Below are 22622 nucleotides of genomic sequence, written 5' to 3'. Positions count from 1 at the left end.
AGCGGGTTCTGGAGTAAGGCATCTTACGTTCTACGATATACTCTATTCCTCAAATATGTTATTTACTTATTTTATTTAATAACATAAGTTGCATTAAGTGCTATAATACATCCTTGGCCAAAAAATTGAACATCCTAGAAATTTTGCCCGTGTGCCATAAGAGTAAATAAACGCTTTGGTGTAAAAATTAGTTTGTTGGCATCGAAAAAGGCCCAAAACAATGATACACCAGAAAGCCACCAGTAAAACACAGTCTACATCGGTATGGAGCCACCAGTAGCTTGCGCAGTGCCTTGTTGAAATGTGTGTGAATTGCTAAGGGACCAAACTGCTGAGATCATCGGTCCCTTGACTTACACATTACTTAAACTAACTTATGCTAAGAACAACAAACACAGCCGTGCTCAAGGGAGGACTCGAAGCTCCGGCGAGAGTGCCTTGTTGACAGATTGGGTCCAGGGCTTCGTTGTGTCTGAGCCACACTCGAACCCAACCACCAGCTCTTACCAACTGGTACTGTCACGATCCCAGGAGAGTCGCTGTAGGGGATGTCGTGCTGTTAGCAAACGCACTCGCGTCGGTCGTCTGCTGCCATAGCCCAGTAACGCCAGATTTCGCCGCACTGTCCCAACGGATAGTGTTGGTCGTACGTCACACATTGATTCCTACGGTTATTTCACGTAGCACTGTCACACCTCTAGGCATACGCCGCTGCTCTCGGTCGTTAAGTGCAGCCCGTCGGGCACTGCGTTGCCCGTGGTGAGAGGTAATACCTGAAATTTGGTGTTCTCGCCACACTCGTGACACTATGGTTCGCGGAATGTTGAATTCCCTAGCGATTTCCGAAATGGAATGTCTCATGCAACTAGCTCCAACTTCCATTCCGCGTTCTAAGTCTATTAATTAGCGTCGTGCGGCCGTAACTACGTCTGAAACCTTTTCACATGAATCACCTGAGTAGAAACGACAGCTTCGCCAACGCACTACCCTCTCATACCTTGTGTACGAGATACTACGGCCGTCTCATACGTTCATATCGCTATCCCATTACTTTCGTTGCCTCACTGCATACAACAGTTAGCAAACATTACAACATGCGTTTTACAGAGTATCATTCGGAAAATACGAATTTAAACGCTTTCAAAGCGCAATAATGCTCTAATACACGTTCAAAAGAGAAACTGGAACTTGGAAGAACAGCTGTTTCCTGAAGTGTGCTGAAAACTCTGGTAGACACTCTACTGTCAGGGCGGACGGTATTCTTCGTCAGCAGCAGGAGCTCTGCCATCGTAGAAGCCGTAAACATAGACCGCATCTGCATATTTTTCATTACAGCAGACTGTGTGAGATTTTAGGCAGCGGGTGTACAAGCACAGTTAACCGATGCCTCTCTCTTATACACTTTCAGTCCCTCGCAGTACTTCACTCACAACGCACCGTGGACGACTGCACGTTCAACTGGCTGCTTCAGCCGCAGAAGGACATCCCGAGCAAAGAGGTTGAAAACAAAGTAGGTTGGGCTAAAATAAAACATCAAAGAGGTTCGGTGGATAAGATACATAAGTGGCCTTTACTAACCCAAAAACAAAAGTAAATTAAAGATGTTTTAGCTCGGTAACCATTCGGAATAATGCATACGTCCATGTGGAGTTATTTGCTTCAAATGGGAGTTTCTATCGTATCCCTGAATACTGACGATTCCTGCTGGGACACCGTGTAGATACATGTTACGTAAACTGAATAATGTTGGTAAACAAAGCGTCAATAAAGATCATAAAAGAATCGTAATAACATGCATATTAAATGAAGTCGGTTACAGTGTAGCAAAACAACCTATGTCACATGAACTTACATGTCAGGCATCCTCAGAGAACACACAACGATTACATAGGTGTGCCAGGGGGTGGCACCTATACAGGAGAGATGTAATTTGTATGAGAAGGGGAGCACGGGCTGAGATAAAAATTGATAAAATGCTTTAATTCTAAAATAAAATATATAGGAAAACGGTGTTTAAAAGGTTAACATGGATGCATAGCCAAAAGGCATGTAAATATAATGTAAGTATAGTTACAGAAGACAAATGACAACAGACGAAACTCGGTGACCCTACTATGAACGAAAAGTCGACCTGATAAACCAACGACGGCAAACAAACGGCAAAGGGTATCTCTGCATACAAACACTAAGTTATGTCATACGACTATGAGGAACTCAGTGTGGTCCGTTGTTTACACTAAATGGGCTTATCATACTATGTAATGAAATGTTCAAATGGCGTTCAAATGGCTCTGAGCACTATGCGACTTAACTTCTGAGGTCATCAGTCGCCTAGAACTTAGAACTAATTAAACCTAACTAACCTAAGGACATCACACACATCTATTCACGAGGCAGGCTTCGAACCTGCGACCGGAGCAGTCCCTCGGTTCCAGACTGTAGCGCCTAGAACCGCTCGGCCACCCCAGGCGGCTAAAATGTAACAGCCCTGAAATTAAGTGCATTGTAGTATATCCAACACATTCAGAAACGCATCCAGAAAAGCAATATTTTTTAAGCTTTTTTGCTCTTAGGAATGTCGTTCTTATTATACAGCATATGGTTGTATATTACAGTTTCTTGAAGGATATCCCTATGTGTACCTTCCTCCGTTTTATGCAAAATTGCTACATTATTGGAAAATTAGGTGAGAAGCAACGGTGGGTGTGATTTTTGAAATAAAATGAAAAATGTAAATGGCGCAGACATTTCACTCAAAATCAACAACACACTTGCGGAACTTGCATCGAGATATCAAGATGCGCCATGTGCTGAACAAGAAATTAAAAAAGGAAGTGGTATGTTACACGGCTCCTGTTGGAATGTACTCTCTCGTAATTTCATGCCAAGTTCTCCGTGATTCACGCCGCCCCTTTTGAACTGCCAATGGAGCTCGCTGGGCCTATCCGTTACGCTCTCGCGCGAACTGATGATCCAAAGACTTAATGGTCCAAGACTCATATAGAGTAGGCCACCCAAGGCTCGGTCTTACAAGCGTACTGTGTGCCACTTATTTCCCCGATAAATTACATTTCCTTAAGATTCTCCCGATGAATCTCATCGTGGCATCTGGTTCTCCTACTATTATTTCTGTGTCGCCATGCAACCTTAGGTCCTTCAGAATGTTCTCAAATTTTGCTAACGTGAAACTTCATTGGTTAATTCTTCATTTTAAGTGATTCTGCTATTTGAACTTATGATATACACTGACAGGAAATAAATCACAACAAATGGTTCAAATGGCTCTGAGCACTATGGGACTTAACATCTGAGGTCATCAGTCCCCTACAACTTAGAACTACTTAAACGTAACTAAACTAAAGACATCACACACATCCATGCCCGAATCAGGATACAAACCTGCAACCATAGCGGTCGCACGGTTCCAGACTGTAGCGCCTAGAACCGCTCGGACACTCCGGCAGGCAAATCACAACACCAAACAATAATTAATACAGAGTAATTTCGCGAGTATATTTGTCTAGGTAACATATTGATACGATTAACATTGCAAGATCACAGGTTAATATCAGCACGAGATAAGCCATTGAAAATGTGAAAATATGTTATATTAATAACCTGAGCAACAGCCGGAACGTTAAATGCAAGCATGCAAACGCACGTGCATTGTCTTGTACAGGTACCGGATGTCACTTTGTGACGTGGACTTTCATGTCTGTTGCACTTGGTCCGTCAGTACAAGGATGGTTAAAGCCGACTGTGGATGAAAAAAACGGTCCAAATGGCTCTGAGCACTATGGGACTTAACTGCTGAGGTCATCAGTCACCTAGAACTTAGAACTACTGAAACCTAGCTAACCTAAGGACATCAGACACATCCATGCCCGGGGCAGCATTCGAACCTTCGACCGTAGCGGTAGCGCGGTTCCAGACTGTAGCGCCTAGAACCGCTCAGTCACTCGGGCCGGCGCTGTGGATGACGCAGATCTCGGGTAACAACAGCGTATGTGTACGAGCGTTATTCTGTTGGAAAACACTCCCTGAAATACTGTTCACGAATGACAGCACAACAGGTCGAATCACCAGACTAACGCACAAATTTGTAGCGAGGGTGTGTGGGGTAACCACGGGAGTGTTCCTGCTGTCATATGAAATCGCATCCCAGACCATATGTCCAGGTAAAGGTCGAACGTGTCTAGCACGCAGACATGTTGGTTCCAGGCCCTGAACTGACCTCCTCGTAACCAAGGCAAGGCCATCTCTGGCACCGAGGCAGAACCAGCTTTCATCAGGAAACACAACAGACCGCGATCCTGTCTTCCAATGAGCTCTCGCTTGACACCACTGAAGTCGCAAATGACGGTGATTTGCGGTCAGTGAAGTGAAAGCTGCAGGGCGTCTGGCTCGGAGCTGTCCTTGAAACCACCGATTTTTCTAACAGTCCATTGCGTCACTGTGGTTCTAGCTGCTGCTCAAATTGCTGCTCCAGATGCAGTGCAATGAGCCACAGCCATACGTCGAAACACGATGGTCTGCCCGCTAGGTAGTACCAAGTGGACCTTAGAAGCCTGATCCACTTGCGACCATACTTTGTCGTGACCACTATTGCCAGGATCATGTACAGTGGCTGCATTCCTGCCAAGTGTTTCTGCAGTATCGCAGAAGGAACATCCAGTTTCTCTTAGTCCTATTACAAGACCCAGTTCAAACTTAGTGAGGTGTTTATAATCGCGTCTTTGTCGCCTTCAAGGTATTCGTGACTAACATCAACTCACCATGTCCAATCTCAAAGGTAACAAACATTCACAACAGGTACAGCGTGTATTTCGAGCAAAACTGATTTGCATCCTGTGAGGTAACGGGCGAATTGTGTCGCCCTGAAAATATTCTAAGTTGGGAGCCGGCGTGGCCGCTCGGGCCGACCACGTGGTGGCAGACGCTGGCCGAAGCAAGAGGGGCCCAGGCCGATCGCGTGGCTGGGAATTCCATGTTGACACTCTGACGAGGACGGTGCTTTGTGTCGATGAAGGAGATGTCTGTGACAGGAGTGCCAAAGATGGCGGACTTAGTGAAACCATAATAGCAGACATTTCACAGTTTGTATAGAAATTAATAGTAGCCAGATGAATCATGACACACGTCAAAAAGAAACATGTACATTACCATTATTTTCACGACGATTCTGATGGTGTAATCAGATTTTCAATATCTTTATTAGTTTAAAGTTTAATATCTGAGGGTAAATTATACAAATAACACCCACAGACGGCGGAAAGATTTGGACAGTGCAGCAGTTTGCGTGTGGTCGTGGAGGATAGAAATATTTCGGAGTGCAGACCAGTGCTCTTGTGTGACTTCAGAGGCTTCTGCAGTGAAGACGTAGTATGCGTTCAGAAGTGAATACCTCGCGAGCTATGTCGTTGTTCATGACTAATTACTTGAAGTAGGAATCTATTGTTTCCCTGTTGTTTAACTTATATTTTATTTAATTGCTGGACCATCGGCACCAATAAGTCTTTTGCAGAAGTATGCCGAATTCTCAGAACTACTTCTACTATCGTACTCATCATTTAAAGTCGTTAAGATAGTACCTGCAGATTTTATTTAATTGCTATCTTTCATTTATAAACGACTAAGTTGCATTAAAAATTCGCAATTTCCGAGTGATAGGAATCTTCTGCCATTCGATTCATGTGTATATTCATATTGTATACTGTAGACTCAGCAGTATTTGGCTTGTAATGCGGCAACTACGTATCCCAGCCCCTAGACAACGAAACCAGCCAAAACTTTCAATACTTCAATTTTGAGTGAGAGGGCACGTAGTTGAGAGCCACCACACAATTTCATTGTCATGTTGGAAAGCCCGCAGACCTCACGTTGGCGCTGCTAGCGCCACTCTTGTGTGACTGGTTCGAAATTTGCTTACAGATATTTCAGATGCAAAAACATGCTTCGCGACTTTCTTTTATGTCACACAATTCCCTCTTGGTGATGTGATTTTTTGTTCCCTCTGTATATGCTCTGTCGGTGTAAAACACACAAAAAAACTTTTCATCATGGTCCTGAGACTGAAAGTGTTACCTGCGCAAAGGAAGTTCTCTGCTCTGCAACCATGCCTGAAATACAATCCTCTGTATCTGCAGCTGAAATATATCTCGTCTGCGTGCATTATGAGTGTGCCTATTTGTGCAAGGCGGTTTTCCGACAGTAAGCGGGAAGTGTGCGGGCGGAGGGTAAGACGAGTGAAAAATTTACTTCAGTGCAAGATTTACATTGAAACTAGAATCGAAAATTCATGATCCAAGGCCTCCATTTACATCTTAAATTTAAAGTGCATCCGTCCTAAGACAAACGTTTATCGTCACAACTATGTCGAGTCAAACATGGAACACAGCTCGCAGTTATTCGTCGAAAGACTTCAGTCTAAAATAGTATTAAATACTCAGAAGAAAGGAGATAAGACAACTACTTCCTGAATACATGTACAGCAATAAATCCTTGCCCGTCTGTTAACCGAGATTATGTTAAGCCCACAGCTCGTGCCCGCTATTTGAACACATCAAGTCGCATACTCGCAAGTTTGTACTCAGAACTGGTGACGTTTAATAATCACCGTGATGCTTTCTGGAGACAGATGCATCTAGACGCCCAGATTTACAACCCAGTGCTGAAGCTCACGTGCCTACCGTGAAGCGGCTATCAAGCCAATGATTTTCTAATTACAAATCTGATATCAAAAGAATACCCTGTCAGTTCAAAAAGTTTCGAGACTGGATTAATAAAAAACAAGTGGGCGTGGTGGTGTTAATTCTTGAAATGTTGTACATAGTCTCCCCACAAATGAGGGCAGCGCACAGGACCTTCAAACTGCCGTGTGAAAACTGTCACAAAGATTCTTCTCTGATACGTTCAAGTCGAGCGTCACATTCGCAGCCTCTACGGTCTTTGTCGTTTTGTGCTACCTTTGCACTATTAACACCAAGCCTCGTCGCGCGTGACGATTTTTTTTCCAGGGAAGACTTCTCCACGTTCTTCATTTCAACCAATTCGTGGCAGGCTTCTACGCCTCGTTGTTTATGTTCGGGAGTCAAAAGGTGCAAGACAAAACTTTTCTATTCTTTTAAAACATTTTGGAGAATGTGTTGATCACTTGAATTAGAGATGCTGCTCCACTGTGATTTGTGACGCAATGTTGTCACAGTAAAGCCGTCAGCACAATGACCGTGCATTCGAACGTTACGCATTCAGTGTGCCGAGTTTATGATATAGCAGCGCGGCGAAAAAATAAAATAAAAAATAAAAAACTGGGAAGTGTTTCGGAACAAAGAGAGCAATATACAGTATATCAGATACTCTGAATGTGCGTTTGAAAGTAGACCAGTGAGTGAGATGGAAGAACGCCGCCTACGTCAGTGACGACATCTCTCTTCCCTAGCGGGCCAAACAAATCTGTTGCTCCGAATTCCCTCAATCTACCTGGCACTATCGGAAAACGCGGTGCTTTGCAAGAGATAGTTAACGATTTTGCCTTCTGGTACAATTTGCAACTACCAAGCACGTTCTTGATCCTCCTCTCCATACTAATGAAATAAACTGATTCCCTTAACTTCTTACAGCATTTCCTTGCCCCGTAATGCCCATAACTTAGGTGCGTGTACCAGATCAGCTTGTTGACTATTTCATTTGGTATACACAACACCCAGTCCTGTGTGTTCGGATTTCTACGGTAGAAAAGGACCCCGTTCTGAATTGTATAATAGCGCGCTATATTGGCATCTAAGTTCGCTCTAACTCTGTCCTTCACCATTCTCCATGACGCGTCTTTATCCTTTCTTTCGCGATATTAGTGGGTACCGCCCCTATGTATTTCTCGAACGGCACGCCCTGCATATACAATATGGCATATCTGTTCTCGTTTACCTCCTCATCAAAGCATTGACCTTGACAACGCATCTACCACTATATTCTGTGGCCCAGGAATATACATGACCGTAAACCTGAAACTCTTGTAAATAGAGTGGCCACCTAGCGAGTCGTCTATGGTTAAGTTTGGCCGACATCAGAAACTGTAGTGACTTGTGGTCAGTATAGATTTTAGTATGCCTCCCATACAAATAGTATCTAAACTTACTAAAACCCCATACTATTGCCGAAGCTTCAAGCTCAGTTATCGTGTAATTTCTCTCAGCTTTGCTAAGCACTCCGCTCGCAAATGCAATAGGTTGTTGTATTACTTCTCCTCCTTGCTCTTGGAACAATGTTACCCCAAGTCCACTACGGGAACTGTCCGTAGCCATACAAAACTCTTTCCCTAGGTCTGGATGCCCGAGAAGAGGTGCCAGTTGTAGTGCTTTCTTTAACGCCTCATACTCTTCCTGCGCTACAGGGTCCCAATTCCATACCGTTTTCTTTCCAGTCAGCTGACATAGTCTGGGTGTCACTGCACCCTCAATCTTAATAAGCCTCCTGTAAAAATTGATTAATCCTAAGTAACCCCTTAGATGACGTTTTGTTCTTGGCACCGGAAAATCTCTGATTGCTTCGAGTTTGTCTGGATTTGGTCTTATTCCCTCTGGTGTCACAATGTGACCTAGAAACTCGATTCCTTTTCGTTCAAATTCTGACTTTCCCAAATTCACGGTGACACATGATACGATTACATTATTTATTTCTACGCTAATTGTTGGGTGGAGTTCACTCCTCACACCTCCTACCTGCTCTAACAGATTCTCCCTTAGTTTTCCGTAATCGATATACCTAATATTTACACCATTAATAGTCTTGGCTTGCACCCCTCTATCATGTAGTCACCTTCTTGCTCTTCCGCCATTGTGACAGTGCTCGTCCAGTCGGGAACCCAGTACTGCCTATCCTCCCTTCGTCAATCATTTTCATTTTCCCTTCTTCTTCCGTCTCTGTCCCATCTTCTATTTTGCCGGTTTGATGGTCGATATCCCCATGAATTCTGCCCCCTATTTCCTCGTCATCTTCCATTTCCGTCATTCCTCTGATTCCATGCTCTCCTGTCAGTCTGATAGTTTCTGCCGTTCCTATCCTCGACTCTTTCTGACCTATGAGTCGTATCTCCGTTCACGATGTTGCTTTCATTACACAGTTCCTGTAACAAGTGCTGAAGTGACGCGGAATCGTCTAAGCCTCTGCGCAATCTCACTGGCAACTTCTTTATACAGATCCTAATGAGCTCCCCAGTTTCGTATGGCACATCCAAATACCTATTTCGTCTCAGCATTTCCTGATAGCACGCCACTGGATCTCTTATACCACCTTCGTTACAATTTGGCATCATCAATATGCTTTACTTAACGTGGTCCTGCCTACTTTTCGACCAGAATTCATTTAAAAACTTGTCACAAAATATATTTTAGCTACCACAGTCTTTAATAACTTCCTGCATTTTCGCTCTAGCCTCGTCCCTCAAACGGTTACACGCAAACTTCATTTTGAAGAGCGGTCCCCACGATGAAGGTAATGAATCTTGAAATTGAGACAGCCACAGGCATGGATGTTGGTAGTTATCTGGATCCGGAAAACAAGTGTACGTTTGCACCGACACGAAGTGCCTCCTACATTCTTCTTCCGCATTTATGTTTTCCGACCTTGGACTATACCCAGTTGGGTTTGCCACCTGTTTTATCCGACACAACCTTTCTTCTAACTCGCTGAGTTCGTCTTCCTCTTTCTGCCTATTTTCGTTTTTTGAATTTATCTCACTCTCCCTCAGCGATCTACCTGGTGGTGTTTCACATTCGCTACTGCACGCTAATTGTAACTGTGCTAGTTCTTCCCTATGTTTCCTATTTACTTCTAATTGTGCCTCTTTAAACTGTAATGGTGTTTGTATCTCCTCCTAGTCGGCATAAACCTCTCGCTGCGTACTGTCTGAGCCTGTTTCGCCTCTTATACTGATCTTTTCTACATCTGCGCTAATCGTATTCATTCTGACCACTACCTCCGCAACTTCATCCCTGTGTTTATTTAGCGCCGCTTCCTGCCGGGTGACTTGAGCTTCCACGCTGTCTAATGCCCCTTGTTTATCTGCAAGTAAGTCCTCCACTATCTCTTTGATTCGCTCATCGGGCAACACGTCCCTACGTTCTGTAATATCATTCTCTATTGCTTTTTCTTTCACGGCAACACATACTTGCTTCAACGCATCCAGATTCTTCTCTCCCTCATCTAACCGATTATTAACTGCGGACAGACGCTCATCGATAACTGTGTGTAGCTTCCTCATTCCCTCTTTATTTCCCTTATCCATTGCCTCCCATATTTCCTTATTCGCTTCCAATCTTTCCTTAGTCTCCCTATCTCTCTCCTTATTATCTTTATCCATCGCTTCCAGTCTTTCCTTATTATCTCTATCCATTGCTTCCAATCTTTCCTTATTATCTCTATCCATCCTCTGTAAAAAATGCAGTAGCGCATTGTCATTTGCTACTTTCGATGCGCTCACCTCGCTCGCCTGAGAAACCGTAGCTTCTTCGCTAAGGGTAGCTACACTTTCACTGCATACCGGACCTAGTCCCAGCTCGCCCGCGTCGTCGGGAAAAGCCCCCGATTGTGGACAAAGCCCGCTGCCTAAAGGATCACATAGCCGCGGTCCGCTGACCAATTCAGCCCCTTCCGATTGTTTGCTGTTCTCGCTCATTAACCCAAGGTCGACACCTACTTCCTGTTCCACTGCTACGTTCACCCCAGAATCACTCTCCTCCATAGTGACTACACTTTTCGACTGCGACCTAGTTACTACGGACATTACGCAACAAAATTATACAACGATCTTCCAGCCATGGACGATATAGCAATTAATTACCTAAAAAAATAAAAGATCCTCACAAATCCAGAAAGAAATTGCAATCAAAAAATTTTACTTCTTAGCGCTATCGCAATATATCCCATCAAAAAAAATCTTAACAGCAAAATCCTGGCAGGGTCGAATTATAAGAGGCACCCACATGCCTTGCTCATACTGTGGCATCAAGCAGTCAGGCCTGCAAGATGAGTGGTCTGCCATGCGAGTGCACTCATTCTTATTTATCGAGTAACATGAACTCTAGTACACACAATTAAGTTACAAGTTATTCTCCTGTTTGAATATTACGCAAAGGAAACGCACAACTGACTATTAGTAATTTACAGAACTCTGACTGTTCACTACGCACTGGCAATACCACATTTTCTTTCTTATTTAACGGCTTTGATCAACACGTGGCCATCGCACTGAATTTGAATGGCGCACACATTATAAATTCTGGATATCATGACAACATACAATTCGAAGGAAAATGCCACCAATCTTTTTCTTTTCACTATCTTATTTATTCCGATAAATTCTATAACCTAAACACACAAATTCTATAACCTACAACAATAACACATGAGAAATTCCGCCCAGTTCAAAAATGGCTCTGAGCACTATGGGACTTAACATCTATGGTCATCAGTCCCCTAGAACTTAGAACTACTTAAATCTAACTAACCTAACAACAACACACAACACCCAGCCATCATGAGGCAGAGAAAATCCCTGACCCCGCCGGGAATCGAACCCGGGAACCCGGGCGCGGGAAGCGAGAACGCTACCACACGACCACGAGATGCGGGCTTCCGCCCAGTGGGCATGGCTTTACATTGGTGATTCTCTATCTTATGGTCTAGTAATTATTTAAAGCTACAGTGCACTTTTTGGATAGGATGGTGGATCTTTTTCTATATCTCACACTTCGACTCTCACACCCATCGTTACGAAAATTTCCTTCAGACCGAGCGGTACAAAAGGAACATGCATAACCCACTACCTCTGAAACTACCTTGCTACTCTCCCATGCAAACCACACATACTTAAATTACATGACATACACCACACTGCAACATAGAATACAACACAAGGAATAATCACAACATTATCACTTTCAGCTTTCCCACTACAATTAGTATTCATCCCAGTTTCAAACGACACTGCCTCACTTCGTAACTTTTCTTTCCTACTACGAACTCTGGAGGATATATGCACGTCTTCCTGTGCAATGCAAGCAGATGGCAGCGGTAACAGTCGAGGGATAACGAAAGGGAAGCAGTGATTGAGAAGGGAATGAGACAGGGTTGTAGCCTGTAGTAGAAATGAAAACTTTGAGGTTTGCCGACGGCATTGTAATTCCGTCACAAACAGCAAAGGACTTGGAAAAGCAGATAAATGGAATCGACAAGGTCTTGAAAGGATGATACAAGATGAACATCAACAGAAGCAAAGCGATGATAATGGAATGTAGTCAGGTGATGCTGAGGGAATTAGATTAGAAAATGAGGCACTTAAAGTAAGAGATGAATTTTGCTATTTGTGCATCAAAGTAACTGATGATGTCCGAAGTAGAGAGGAGATAAAATGTAGACTGGCTATGGCAAGGAAATTGTCTCTGAAGAAGAGAAATTTGTGAACATCGAGTATAGATTTAAGCGTCAGGAAGTCTTTTCTGAAAGTATTTGTATGGAGTGAAGCCATATGTAGAAGTGAAACATGGACGATAACTAGTTTAGACAAGAAGAGAATAGAAGCTTCCAAAATGTGGTGCTACAGAAGAATGCTGCAGATTAAATGGGTAGATGACGTAACTAATGAGGAGATAATGAATAGAAATGACGAGAAGAGGAATTTTTGGCACAAGTTGAGTAGAAGAAGGGATCGATTGGTAGGACAAGTTGTGAGGCATCAAGGGATCACCAATTTAGTATTGTAGGGTAGCGTGGAGGGTATAAATCATAGGGGGTACCAAGGGATGAAAACTCTAAGCAGTTTCAGAAGGATGTAGGTTTCAGTAATTACTCGTAGATGAAGAAGCTTGCACAGAATAGAGTAGCATGGAGAGCTGCATCGAACCAACCTGTGGAGTGAAGACAACAACAACAACACACTACAAACAGAATAACACGACTAGCATATGAACAAGAGAGGACATGTGCTTTTTGATAAAGCTAATGTAGGATTTTTGCGCTTGTCCATTTCGTAAGCAGTGTGATTTACGAGCCAGGTACTGTCGACAACTCCCCCTGGAGCACGCAGAGATCGTTTATACCACGCTGAGCCACACGTGCCGTATGCACAGGTCGCATCGTGTCTGAGCGTTTAGCAGCACTTTTAAACTCGGCACGCTCAACGTTGACTTTCAAAAGCACGGTACGTGTGCCGACGGCTTACGGTTTACCAATACCTGCTGATAACTTTGTTTACAATTGTTAGTTCTCGCCGCGGTGACGGCGGTTTTACGCGAGGAACAAAAGCAGTTTGGGAACTTTTTGAACGGACGGAGTGCTTCGCAACATCATTATCCTGCCCTAACTGTATAAGAAATACGAGAGATCGCGGAGTGTGCAAAAGCGTCCACACGCGTTACCACATTCAACATGCACACAGCCGCTGCAGTTACTTAGCCGCAAGCGGCGTCCTGCAAGCAACTGTATGTGCGCCGCTGCCCTGTTCTACCTGCCTGTTAACTTGGCCGGGAAACATATGACGTCAGCTACTGCATCACTCAGCCTCCCACATAGTGTACACCACACTTATGTTCAGGTCTCTTTAGCTGCGTCAGTAGACGACAACTAACGCTGTAGAGGCGAAGACGCAAGCATAACCAAACCTACAGGCACCTCTCAGTGTTTCAGGGCGATTGGTGTTTCCAGTGATTGCGAAAGGAGAGGTGTTTTCCGCAGTGCTGGTCGTGTTTACCTTCGCGGCAGACAGGAGGAGGCGGCGGTGTGAGTCACTGGCATGGCGCGCCCAGCCCAGCCCAGCCCGGCTCTGTTCAGACCTGCGCTGCTCGGCCTCTTTGTCCGGACTCGAGCCCCGGCGCCCGCCCTCCCCCCCCCCCCCCCCCCTCCTGGCTGCTAACTAGCCCCCTCCACTCCGAGTGTCGCGGCGAGTCGAGAGCCAGCAGACTCCACGCCGCCCCAGCCGCGGATCGACCCGCTCTGCGCTCTCGAGAGCTTCTGGTGGCGGCTGCTGGGCGCGCCCCCATATGCTCACAGCGTCGCCGGGGACCACACAATGGCACAGAGCGAGGGGTAGCCGAGCGGTCTGAAGCGCCTTGCCACGGTTCTCACGGCTCCCCCCGTCGGAAGTTCGTGACCTCCCTCGGGCATGGGTGTTTGTGTTCTCCTTAGCGTAAGTTAATTTAAGTTTAAGTTGTATGTAAGTCTAGGCACCGATGACCTCAGCAGTTTGGTCCCATAGGAACTTACCACAAATATCCGAAACGAAAAGTGGCCCAAAGCCGACGCTGCCACAAGTGAACGACCGCAGCGGCGCAGCTACCAACGTCCAGCTGATCGCACCCGCTGAAGTCTCCAGTTTACGAAAGCATTTACACTCTCCAATCACATTAATGTGACCGTCTGTCAAGAGCCTGAGTCGCCACCTTATGCAGCGTGGACCGCTACGAGACGTACAGGAACAGGGCCAGCGAGATTCTGGAAGGTACCGACAGAGATCTGGAGCCACGCCGACTCCAGTGCCGTGGCCAGCTGCGCTACGTTCCTCTACTGAGGATCCGTGGCGCCTACAGTCCGATCGAGTTATTCCCACAGGTTCTCCACTGGGTTTAAATCCGGATAGTCTGGTGGTCTGGGGAGTACGCTAAACTGATACTAGTGTTCTTCGAACTAACCTGTACACTGCGATCTATGTGACACTTTGCGCCATCGTGTCGAGGGAAAAAAAAGTGCGTGTAAGGGTTGACAAGGTAGCCAAAGACAGATCCATACTTCTTTTGATCCACTGAGCGTTCCAGAATGACGAGATCACCCAAGGGATGCCTCTAAAGCATTCCACACCCATCAATGCTCCTTCCTCCTGCCTGCACCCTTCCAACGACAGTAGCAGGATGTTTGCTTTTAGACGTTTCACGCCGTACATAGCAATGCCCATCTGTCTAATGAACTATAAATTGTGATTCATCTCAAAAGCAGAACGTGTCATCACTCAGTGGACGTCCAGTTGCAGTACTGGCGTGTGAATTCCAGCTTTTGTCGCCGATAAGATGCAGTAAGCAATTGTGCAAGAGCAAGGCGCGAGGTGCGGAGGCCCGTACGGAGCACGTTCTCTGGACGGCCATAGGGGAGACGCTGTTGGCAGCCTCTTAGTTCTTGTAGGCTGTTACCTGCTTAACAGATACACGTCTGTTTGCCTGTACACATCTCTGAAGTCGTCATTCAACCCTGTGACCTATGGTGCATGGTGTACCACAGTTGCCTCAGTGCCATTCACCATGTACTTTACCCCCGGCGGTATGCAATCGGTTCACAATCTTAGCCGTTTCAGGAATGTTTTCAGCCTTGGCCCGAAATCCAGTGACTGTGTCCCTTTGGACGTTCATTAAATCGCTTCGTTACTGCAATACGACAACGAATGCACTGTTTTCCACGTCCCCCCAACATGCTGTATACAGGGTGGTCCATTGATAGTGACTGGGCCAAATAACCCACGAAATAAGCATCAAACGAAAACACTTCAAAAAACGAAACTCGTCTAGTTTGAAGGGGGATACCAGATGGCGCTATCGTTGGCGCGCTAAATGGCGCTGCCATAGGTCACACGGATATCAACAGCTTTTTTTTTTTTTTAAATAGGAACCCCCATTTTTTATTACATATTCGTGTAGTACGTAACGAAATATGAATGTTTTAGTTGGACCACTTTTTTCGCTTTGTGATACATGACTCTGTAATAGTCACAAACGTATAAGTACGTGGTATCACGTAACACTCCGCCAGTGCGGACGGTATTTCCGTCGTGATGCATTACCCGTGTTAAAATGGACCTTTTACCAATTGTGCAAAAGGTCGATATCGTGTTGATGTATGGCTATTGTGATCAAAACGCCCAACGGGCGTTTGCTATGTATGCTGCTCGGTATCCTGGACGATATCATCCAAGTGTGCGGACAGATCGCCGAATAGTTACGTTATTTAAGGAAACAGGAAGTGTTCAGCCACATGTGAAACGTCAGCCATGACCTGCAACAAATGATAATGCCCAAGTAGGTGTTTTAGCTGCTGTCGCGGCTAATCCGCACATCAGTAGCAGACAAATTGCGCGAGAATTGGGAATATCAAAAACGTCGGTGTTGAGAATATTACATCAACATCGGTTGCACCCGTACCATATGTCTATGCACCAGGAATTGCATGGCGACGACTTTGAACGTCGTGTACAGTTCTGCCACTTGGCACGAGAGAAATTACTGGACGATGACAGATTTCTATTTAGGGACGAAGCGTTACCGCTGTTGGTGAACGACGCTTAGTCCCGGCATGATATCATAATATGCACTATTGGGCATCGGAAAATCCACGATGGCTGCGACAAGTGGAACATAAGCGACCTTGGCGGGTTAATGTACGGTGCGGTGTTATCGGAGGAAGGATAATTGGCCCCCACTTTATCGATGGCAATCTAAATGGTGCAATGTATGCTATTCCCGACATAATGTTCTACCATGTACTTCCAACATGATGGATGTCCCGCACATAGCTCGCGTGCGGTTGAAGCGGTATTGAATAGTATATTTCATGACAGGTGGATTGGTCGTCGAAGCACCACACCATGGCCCGCAAGTTCACCGGATCCGACGTCCCCGTATTTCTTTCTGTGGGGAAAGTTGAAGGATATTTGCTATCGTGATCCGCCAACAACGCCTGACAATATGCGTCAGAGGATTGTCAATGCATGTGCGAACATTACGGAAGGCGAACTACTCGCTGTTTAGAGGAATGTCGTCACACGTATTGCCAAATGCATTGAGGTTGACGGACATCATTTTGAGCATTTATTGCATTAATGTGGTATTTACAGGTAATCACACTGTAACAGCATGCGTTCTCAGAAATGATAAGTTCACAAAGGTACATGTATCACATTGGAACAACCGAAATGGAATTTTCAAACGTACCTACGTTCTGTATTTTAAAGTAAAAAACCTACCTGTTACCAACAGTTCGTCTAAAATTATGAGCCATATGTTTGTGACTATTACAGCGCCATCTATCACAAAACGAAAGAAGTGGTCCAACATTCATATTTCTTTACGTACTACACGAATAAGTAATAAAAATGTGGGGGTTCCTATTTAAAAAGAAAAAACGCAGTTGATATCCGTTTGACCTAAAGCAGCGCCATTTAGAGGCCAACCATAGCTCCATCCGGCTTCCCCTTTCAAGGTAGACAAGTTTCGTTCTTTGTAGTTTTTTTGTTTGGCGCTTATTTCGTGAGATATTTGGCCCGGTCACGATCAACGGACCACCCTGTATAAACCTTCCACTGCTAGTGGTGTCACCTGCCGTCTGTGAGTGGTTGCTCGTTGAAGTCTAACATACGCGAGGTTCTCATTAACATGACTGGATCCTGTACATCTCCTGGTTCTGTACTCCACCAGCAACGTACAGCGTGTGGCGGAGTGTACATAGCGTACCACTGTCACTCCTGCCCCCTTCCTATTCCATTCGTAGGTATTGTGTGCATAGAAAAGCCATCGGTACCCCATCTCTATGGGCAGAGATTTCTCCAGTTTAGGCGTCACGGTAGTTACGAGGGATGTGTTGTGGCCCTTAAGGCCCAGGTGTTCGGCAGGATTCTGGTTTCAGCTCGAAAGGGTCATTGTGCAGCCTTGAGATGATGAGTCCGTCGTTCCGTAATCCTCCTAAGTAGCTTGCGCTCAGGCCCTACCCTACTAACTTCAAAACTGGCAAGTTTGCCCCGATGACAGATGCTTTCCACCACCTGTCGGAAGCGATGCCTTCCGTAGGAGTTCTGTTGGTCGTATTAGAAACTGTCCAATGAAATGCCTGCGTTTCTGCCCCTGAAACTGATTGGCTAAAAGCGCTAAATGGTAAAACAATTACGAGGAGTAGCTCGAGGCTGGTGAAACCGAGGAGGCGGTCAGTAGCCCTCGTGGCTCTAGCAGGCAAGTGAAGCGTTTTCATGGGGCGGATGAGGTATTTTAAGGGTGTCGAGTATATCATGTCTCAGATAAGTGATCCTCAGTAAGTAACGGTACCACCGACGACCTTAAAACGGCAATCGATGCTAACGTTATAACTCTGCGAGAAATGTTAGAGGAACGTGACCATGAGATAACCTAATGGAAACAGAACAATCAAACTGGGATTCGTTTCCGATACACTCCAGCAGAGTATAACTAACGGGAAACAGGTGGGTCGGGAACATTTGTTCTCCCAGCACAAAAACAAGTTGTAACATTACATATTGAAACCGGTCGCCAGCATTCTTGTGTTAACCAAAATGATAAAGCAGAAGCAGTACTGAGTCTAACGTAACCTACCTTGACACACACACTAAACTCTTTCTTACATCTGTTCCTACTACAATATACTAACCTAAACTGGCAGATAAATGTGCTACTAACAAACAAATGGCCAAAGAGATGGTGAACAGTAACATGTGCCTCTCAACAACAATTACCTTAAATAAACTAGGTGTTACAGTTTATAACCAATTACCGACACACATGAAACTAGTAGCAACACTGAACATGGAATCATACTCTGTTACTTCATTGCTTAGTACAGGGTCTCTATGCCTGTGCATTAACCAACTTGCATTAGAATAGATAACACAGTAAATACTTCTTTCCTAAACTCGATTTGAAGCAACTGAACAGAATGAAAATCTAACTACACTGGCTCTGAAGGATCCTTTGCATTGCTTCATTAACTAACTAGCCTTGTACACGAGGACCCTTAGACCATGCTCATTAACAAAACTACACCATAATGTATGACGAAAGGTAAGTAATCTTATCATTAATTATTACTTAAATAAACCAAAACATTCTATAACTCTTTAAATAACAAATGTGCTTTCATAAACAGTCTTTTGACCTAATCAAAAATATAATTGACTGTGCAGCTGGCAACACAACATTAAGTTCAAGTTGAACCACTTTGTCATAATAAATTAGGACACTCGGAACTAAATTCACTAGGATAGGATTCCTGTCCAGGTTCGTGATTTGGAATAATCACGGGTGTAAGATAGAGTTTTTGGCAACACCACGATTATAATTAAAATCAACGAAATTTCACAAATACCTGGTCCAATTACAGAATGCCAAATACAAACAATTTAGTGGAAGGCTGGTAGCACTGGTGGCGCAATTTGCAGTGGCTGTTAAGCTGGCGACGATGCAGTCATAGCAATACTATTGTCCTCGCCCTGTTACATATCTTCTTGGCGTCGAAATTATATTTTTATAGGACCAAAAACCATGCCTTGGTAATTGTATCACCAAATGGAGCATCCGAGGCCCATAAATACTGCCCGTAAGCTCTTCTGGCCTCAAAACGCCAGGAATATCAGCCACAATTATCCGCTACTACTAACGAGATGTTAACCACAGCACTGCTCAGACCAGACTCCTTACCCGTCACAAAAGACGAGTTGCCATTGCACGCCATCCACACCTCATCCACTCTACCGGGCTACTTCCTTAACTGCGGGGCTTCCCGACATCTTTTACATTCAACCCCCTGTTCCCTAACTATGGACCAAGTCATTTAAAGTATATTACATAACAATCATTCATTTAGTTACTTAAATTCACAAGCATAATTTAAACAATATCGTTCAAAAGTTGACATAACTGAAGTATGTACACAAAGTCAAAGAATTTCCGTGACAGATGTACGTTGTACAGAAGCAATACTACAAATTGACGTAGAAATATCGATACAGAAACAAAAATAGGTCAAAAATAGGCGTTACAAGTTTGATATGTTGAAATACGTACTTCGCAAGTGTTTTCCAGTACGCCGATGTTGAATTCTGCCCAATTTTACGGTTTTCTCTACGGCGGTGGCGGGTTCAGTTAGGGAGCAGGTGCCCTCATAGGAGAGGGTGGAGTTAGCAGCTAACTGTTTGATAGGCCTGGTGAAATGAAGCCTATAAATTACTTTTTTTACTGTGATAAGTTAAACTGTTGTGTTTTTTGGGGAAAGAAGGCTTTTTCAGTAAATTCACTGGTGAAATCATCCCATGTCACCAACCAAGTTGTGGCGTTGGTTGTCGCAACGCTTCCACGAATTTCCTAGTCGTCAGCTTCAAGTGACGAGGACGAACCCATCGAAATTTTGCGACAACACAACGCCACGACTCGGTTGATAACACGAGATTTCATCGGTGTTATGGTTCTGCGTGCCTTGTTACCTATTACTAAGAACTGTTATCTAACCTTGTTTTTTGGAGATTATCGGTGCCTGCTAGTATAAATCAACTGGAGACAGTGTACTGACTGTCTGCGGTGTACGTTTTGCAGTCCAGTGGACGGAACTGAGAAATGTTCTGAACACAGTTGCCGGGCTTTATATATTGACTTTGGGATGGTGAGAAGTTTAATGCTCTCTCGCGACCCAAGGGTGTTTCGCGGCTCTTAGTATTCCGATTCGATTTAACAGTGAGTTGAATCATTGTAGATTTTTATTCGGGTCCGCCAGTAAAGATTTATGAGTAAATCAATGGCACAGTGCTCGTGTAATTAGTCTCCAACACCAGACGTGGCTAAGAGTGTATGGATGCTTACCGCGGCCGCAAATGTCTTTCTACAGCCTTATTCCACAGCAGTTTATTGATTATTTCGGCAGCTCTCTCACTTTCGCTAAAATCCATGAAAAATTGTAAGACCATCTTCCCTTATCTTCCGGTAAACCAACTGGGTACTGGACCCAGACCAACGAGCAATACTCAACAATTGGACAAAAGAGGTTTTTGTAAACGATCACTCTCGTGTGCGAGTTGTACACTATCTGTTCAAAAGCATTCGGACGCCTGTTAGTGGGACATTAAAATGGTTCGTCTCTACACTTCACCTTTACGACAGTTTGAACTCTGCTGAGGACGCATTCAACGAGGTCTCTGAATGTCTGTGGCGGAATTGTAGCTCATTTTTCGTCAAACGCCGAAACCAAAATTGGTAGTGATGTTGGACGCTGGACTGTAGGACGAAATCTATGTTCTAACTCATCCAAAAGGTGCTTCATTCTGTTCACTTCGGGACAACGGGCAAGCTAGACCATTTCCGGAATGTTATTGTCACAGGCCGTTGCCTCACAGAAACTGGTTTATGGCAACGTACATTGTCATGCCAACTCAATCTTCTGCAAACTATTTCTCCACTGTACGCAACACACAATGCTGTAAAATGGGCTCTTACTATTCCGCATTTTGCATTTTCTTAACTGCAGTGAAGGAGCCACACAGCACACAGTAAATGACCTCCATACCGTAACACCACCTCCTCTACACTTCACAGTTGGTTTTCCACATGCTAGCAGGTGACATCCTACAGGGATTCGTCAAATCCAGAACCTTAAATCGGATTGGCACAGGGTGTGGCCCGATTCATCACTGCAAATCATACGTTCACAATAATCCACTGTTAACGAAACTGATGTCTGGAGTAGTCTAGGCACTGAGATCAGTTACGAACACTTAACAACTGGCGCACTAATTGTCATCTTCATCACATATCTTACGGATCTCCGTGCCGACACGTTCACGGGAGCTCAGTCCGTCAGTTCACCTGATGATGGCGACATGTATGATCGCCGAAATATTGTGCCCGTTGGACATTGTAGACCGACAGTACACCCGTGGATATTTTGATTCTTTCTTCTTATTATTTTTCCATCTTTATTCTTTTCTCAGTTTCTTTCATTCGTCTCACTTTATTATCAGATTTTTATACTTCTTTAATACTGGGTAGTGGTTTATTTTAAGGGGTAAATTGGTAATACAAACTGCTTGTTGGCTTCTATCTAGGGTTCCTCGGCCGACGTTTGTTTGACGATTTTTCTGACGCTCCGCCGCGTGATTGGCTGAAATTGTCATAGCTTCACCCTCCATTGCTGGTGGTGGACTGGAGTCGAGCTGGCTGCCACAGGCTGTATGTTAGCGACGCGCCATCGACCAAGGGCTTTTCCGTGCTGATTTCTGGTGCGGTTCTCCTCTTGCTACCTGCAACGGTCTTTTGCTGCAGTACGGGAATCCAAAATCCCTTGACCTTGAGGCTTTCTAGTATCTTTTTGAAGCTGTTCTCGTGTTTGTGTATTTCTACTTCTTCTCTGAACATGCAGGTGTGATCACTCTTCTCTACAGCCAGAACTTCCGTGTCGACAATTTTACTACGTGGACAGCCTCACACAGCGCATTCTCTGCCACAGCCGATTCCTCCACCTGCCCCAACCTGCAATGCTGCATATGTTCTGTGGTCTTGGTGTTGACTGATCGTCCAGTCATACACCCGACTTTTCCACATGTGCGTGGTATGCCGTATATTCCGACATTGCTAGTGGGTCGCTTTTCTCCTTTGACGTTCTAAAACATTCTGTGATCTTCTTTGTCGGTTTATAAATATTTACGCAATATACTGCCAATTCTGTCCGTCACTGTTGGAATATATGGCAGAAAGTCCGTACTCGACATTTGTTTCCGCGATGTGTCACTTCGCCGAGTGTATGATTCTGTTAGACTTCGTATATACCTGGTGGAGTACCCATTGCTTCTCAGAACGCTTTCCCGGTGTTGCATCTCGGGT

The 22622-nt window shown here is 44.7% G+C and overlaps 1 protein-coding gene across 1 annotated transcript in view; it reads right to left on the bottom strand.

Annotated features, from left to right (window-relative positions):
• Positions 1 to 10738, bottom strand: part of LOC126335985 (arp2/3 complex-activating protein rickA-like) — a 36381-nt gene extending 25643 nt beyond the window's left edge. Inside the window, exons 1-3 of the mRNA XM_049999462.1 lie at positions 10538 to 10738; positions 9974 to 10426; positions 9669 to 9871 (exon numbers count right to left, since the gene is read on the bottom strand). Of these exons, the coding sequence (XP_049855419.1) occupies positions 9669 to 9871; positions 9974 to 10426; positions 10538 to 10738 (857 nt within the window). The remainder of the gene's footprint in view (positions 1 to 9668; positions 9872 to 9973; positions 10427 to 10537) is intronic.
• Positions 10739 to 22622: the final 11884 nt, after the last annotated feature.

Source organism: Schistocerca gregaria, chromosome 2, assembly GCF_023897955.1.
Source record: "Schistocerca gregaria isolate iqSchGreg1 chromosome 2, iqSchGreg1.2, whole genome shotgun sequence".
Lineage (NCBI taxonomy): Eukaryota > Metazoa > Arthropoda > Insecta > Orthoptera > Acrididae > Schistocerca > Schistocerca gregaria.
Note: the sequence above shows the minus strand (reverse complement) of the source record. Positions and strands in the feature narration are given on the sequence as shown.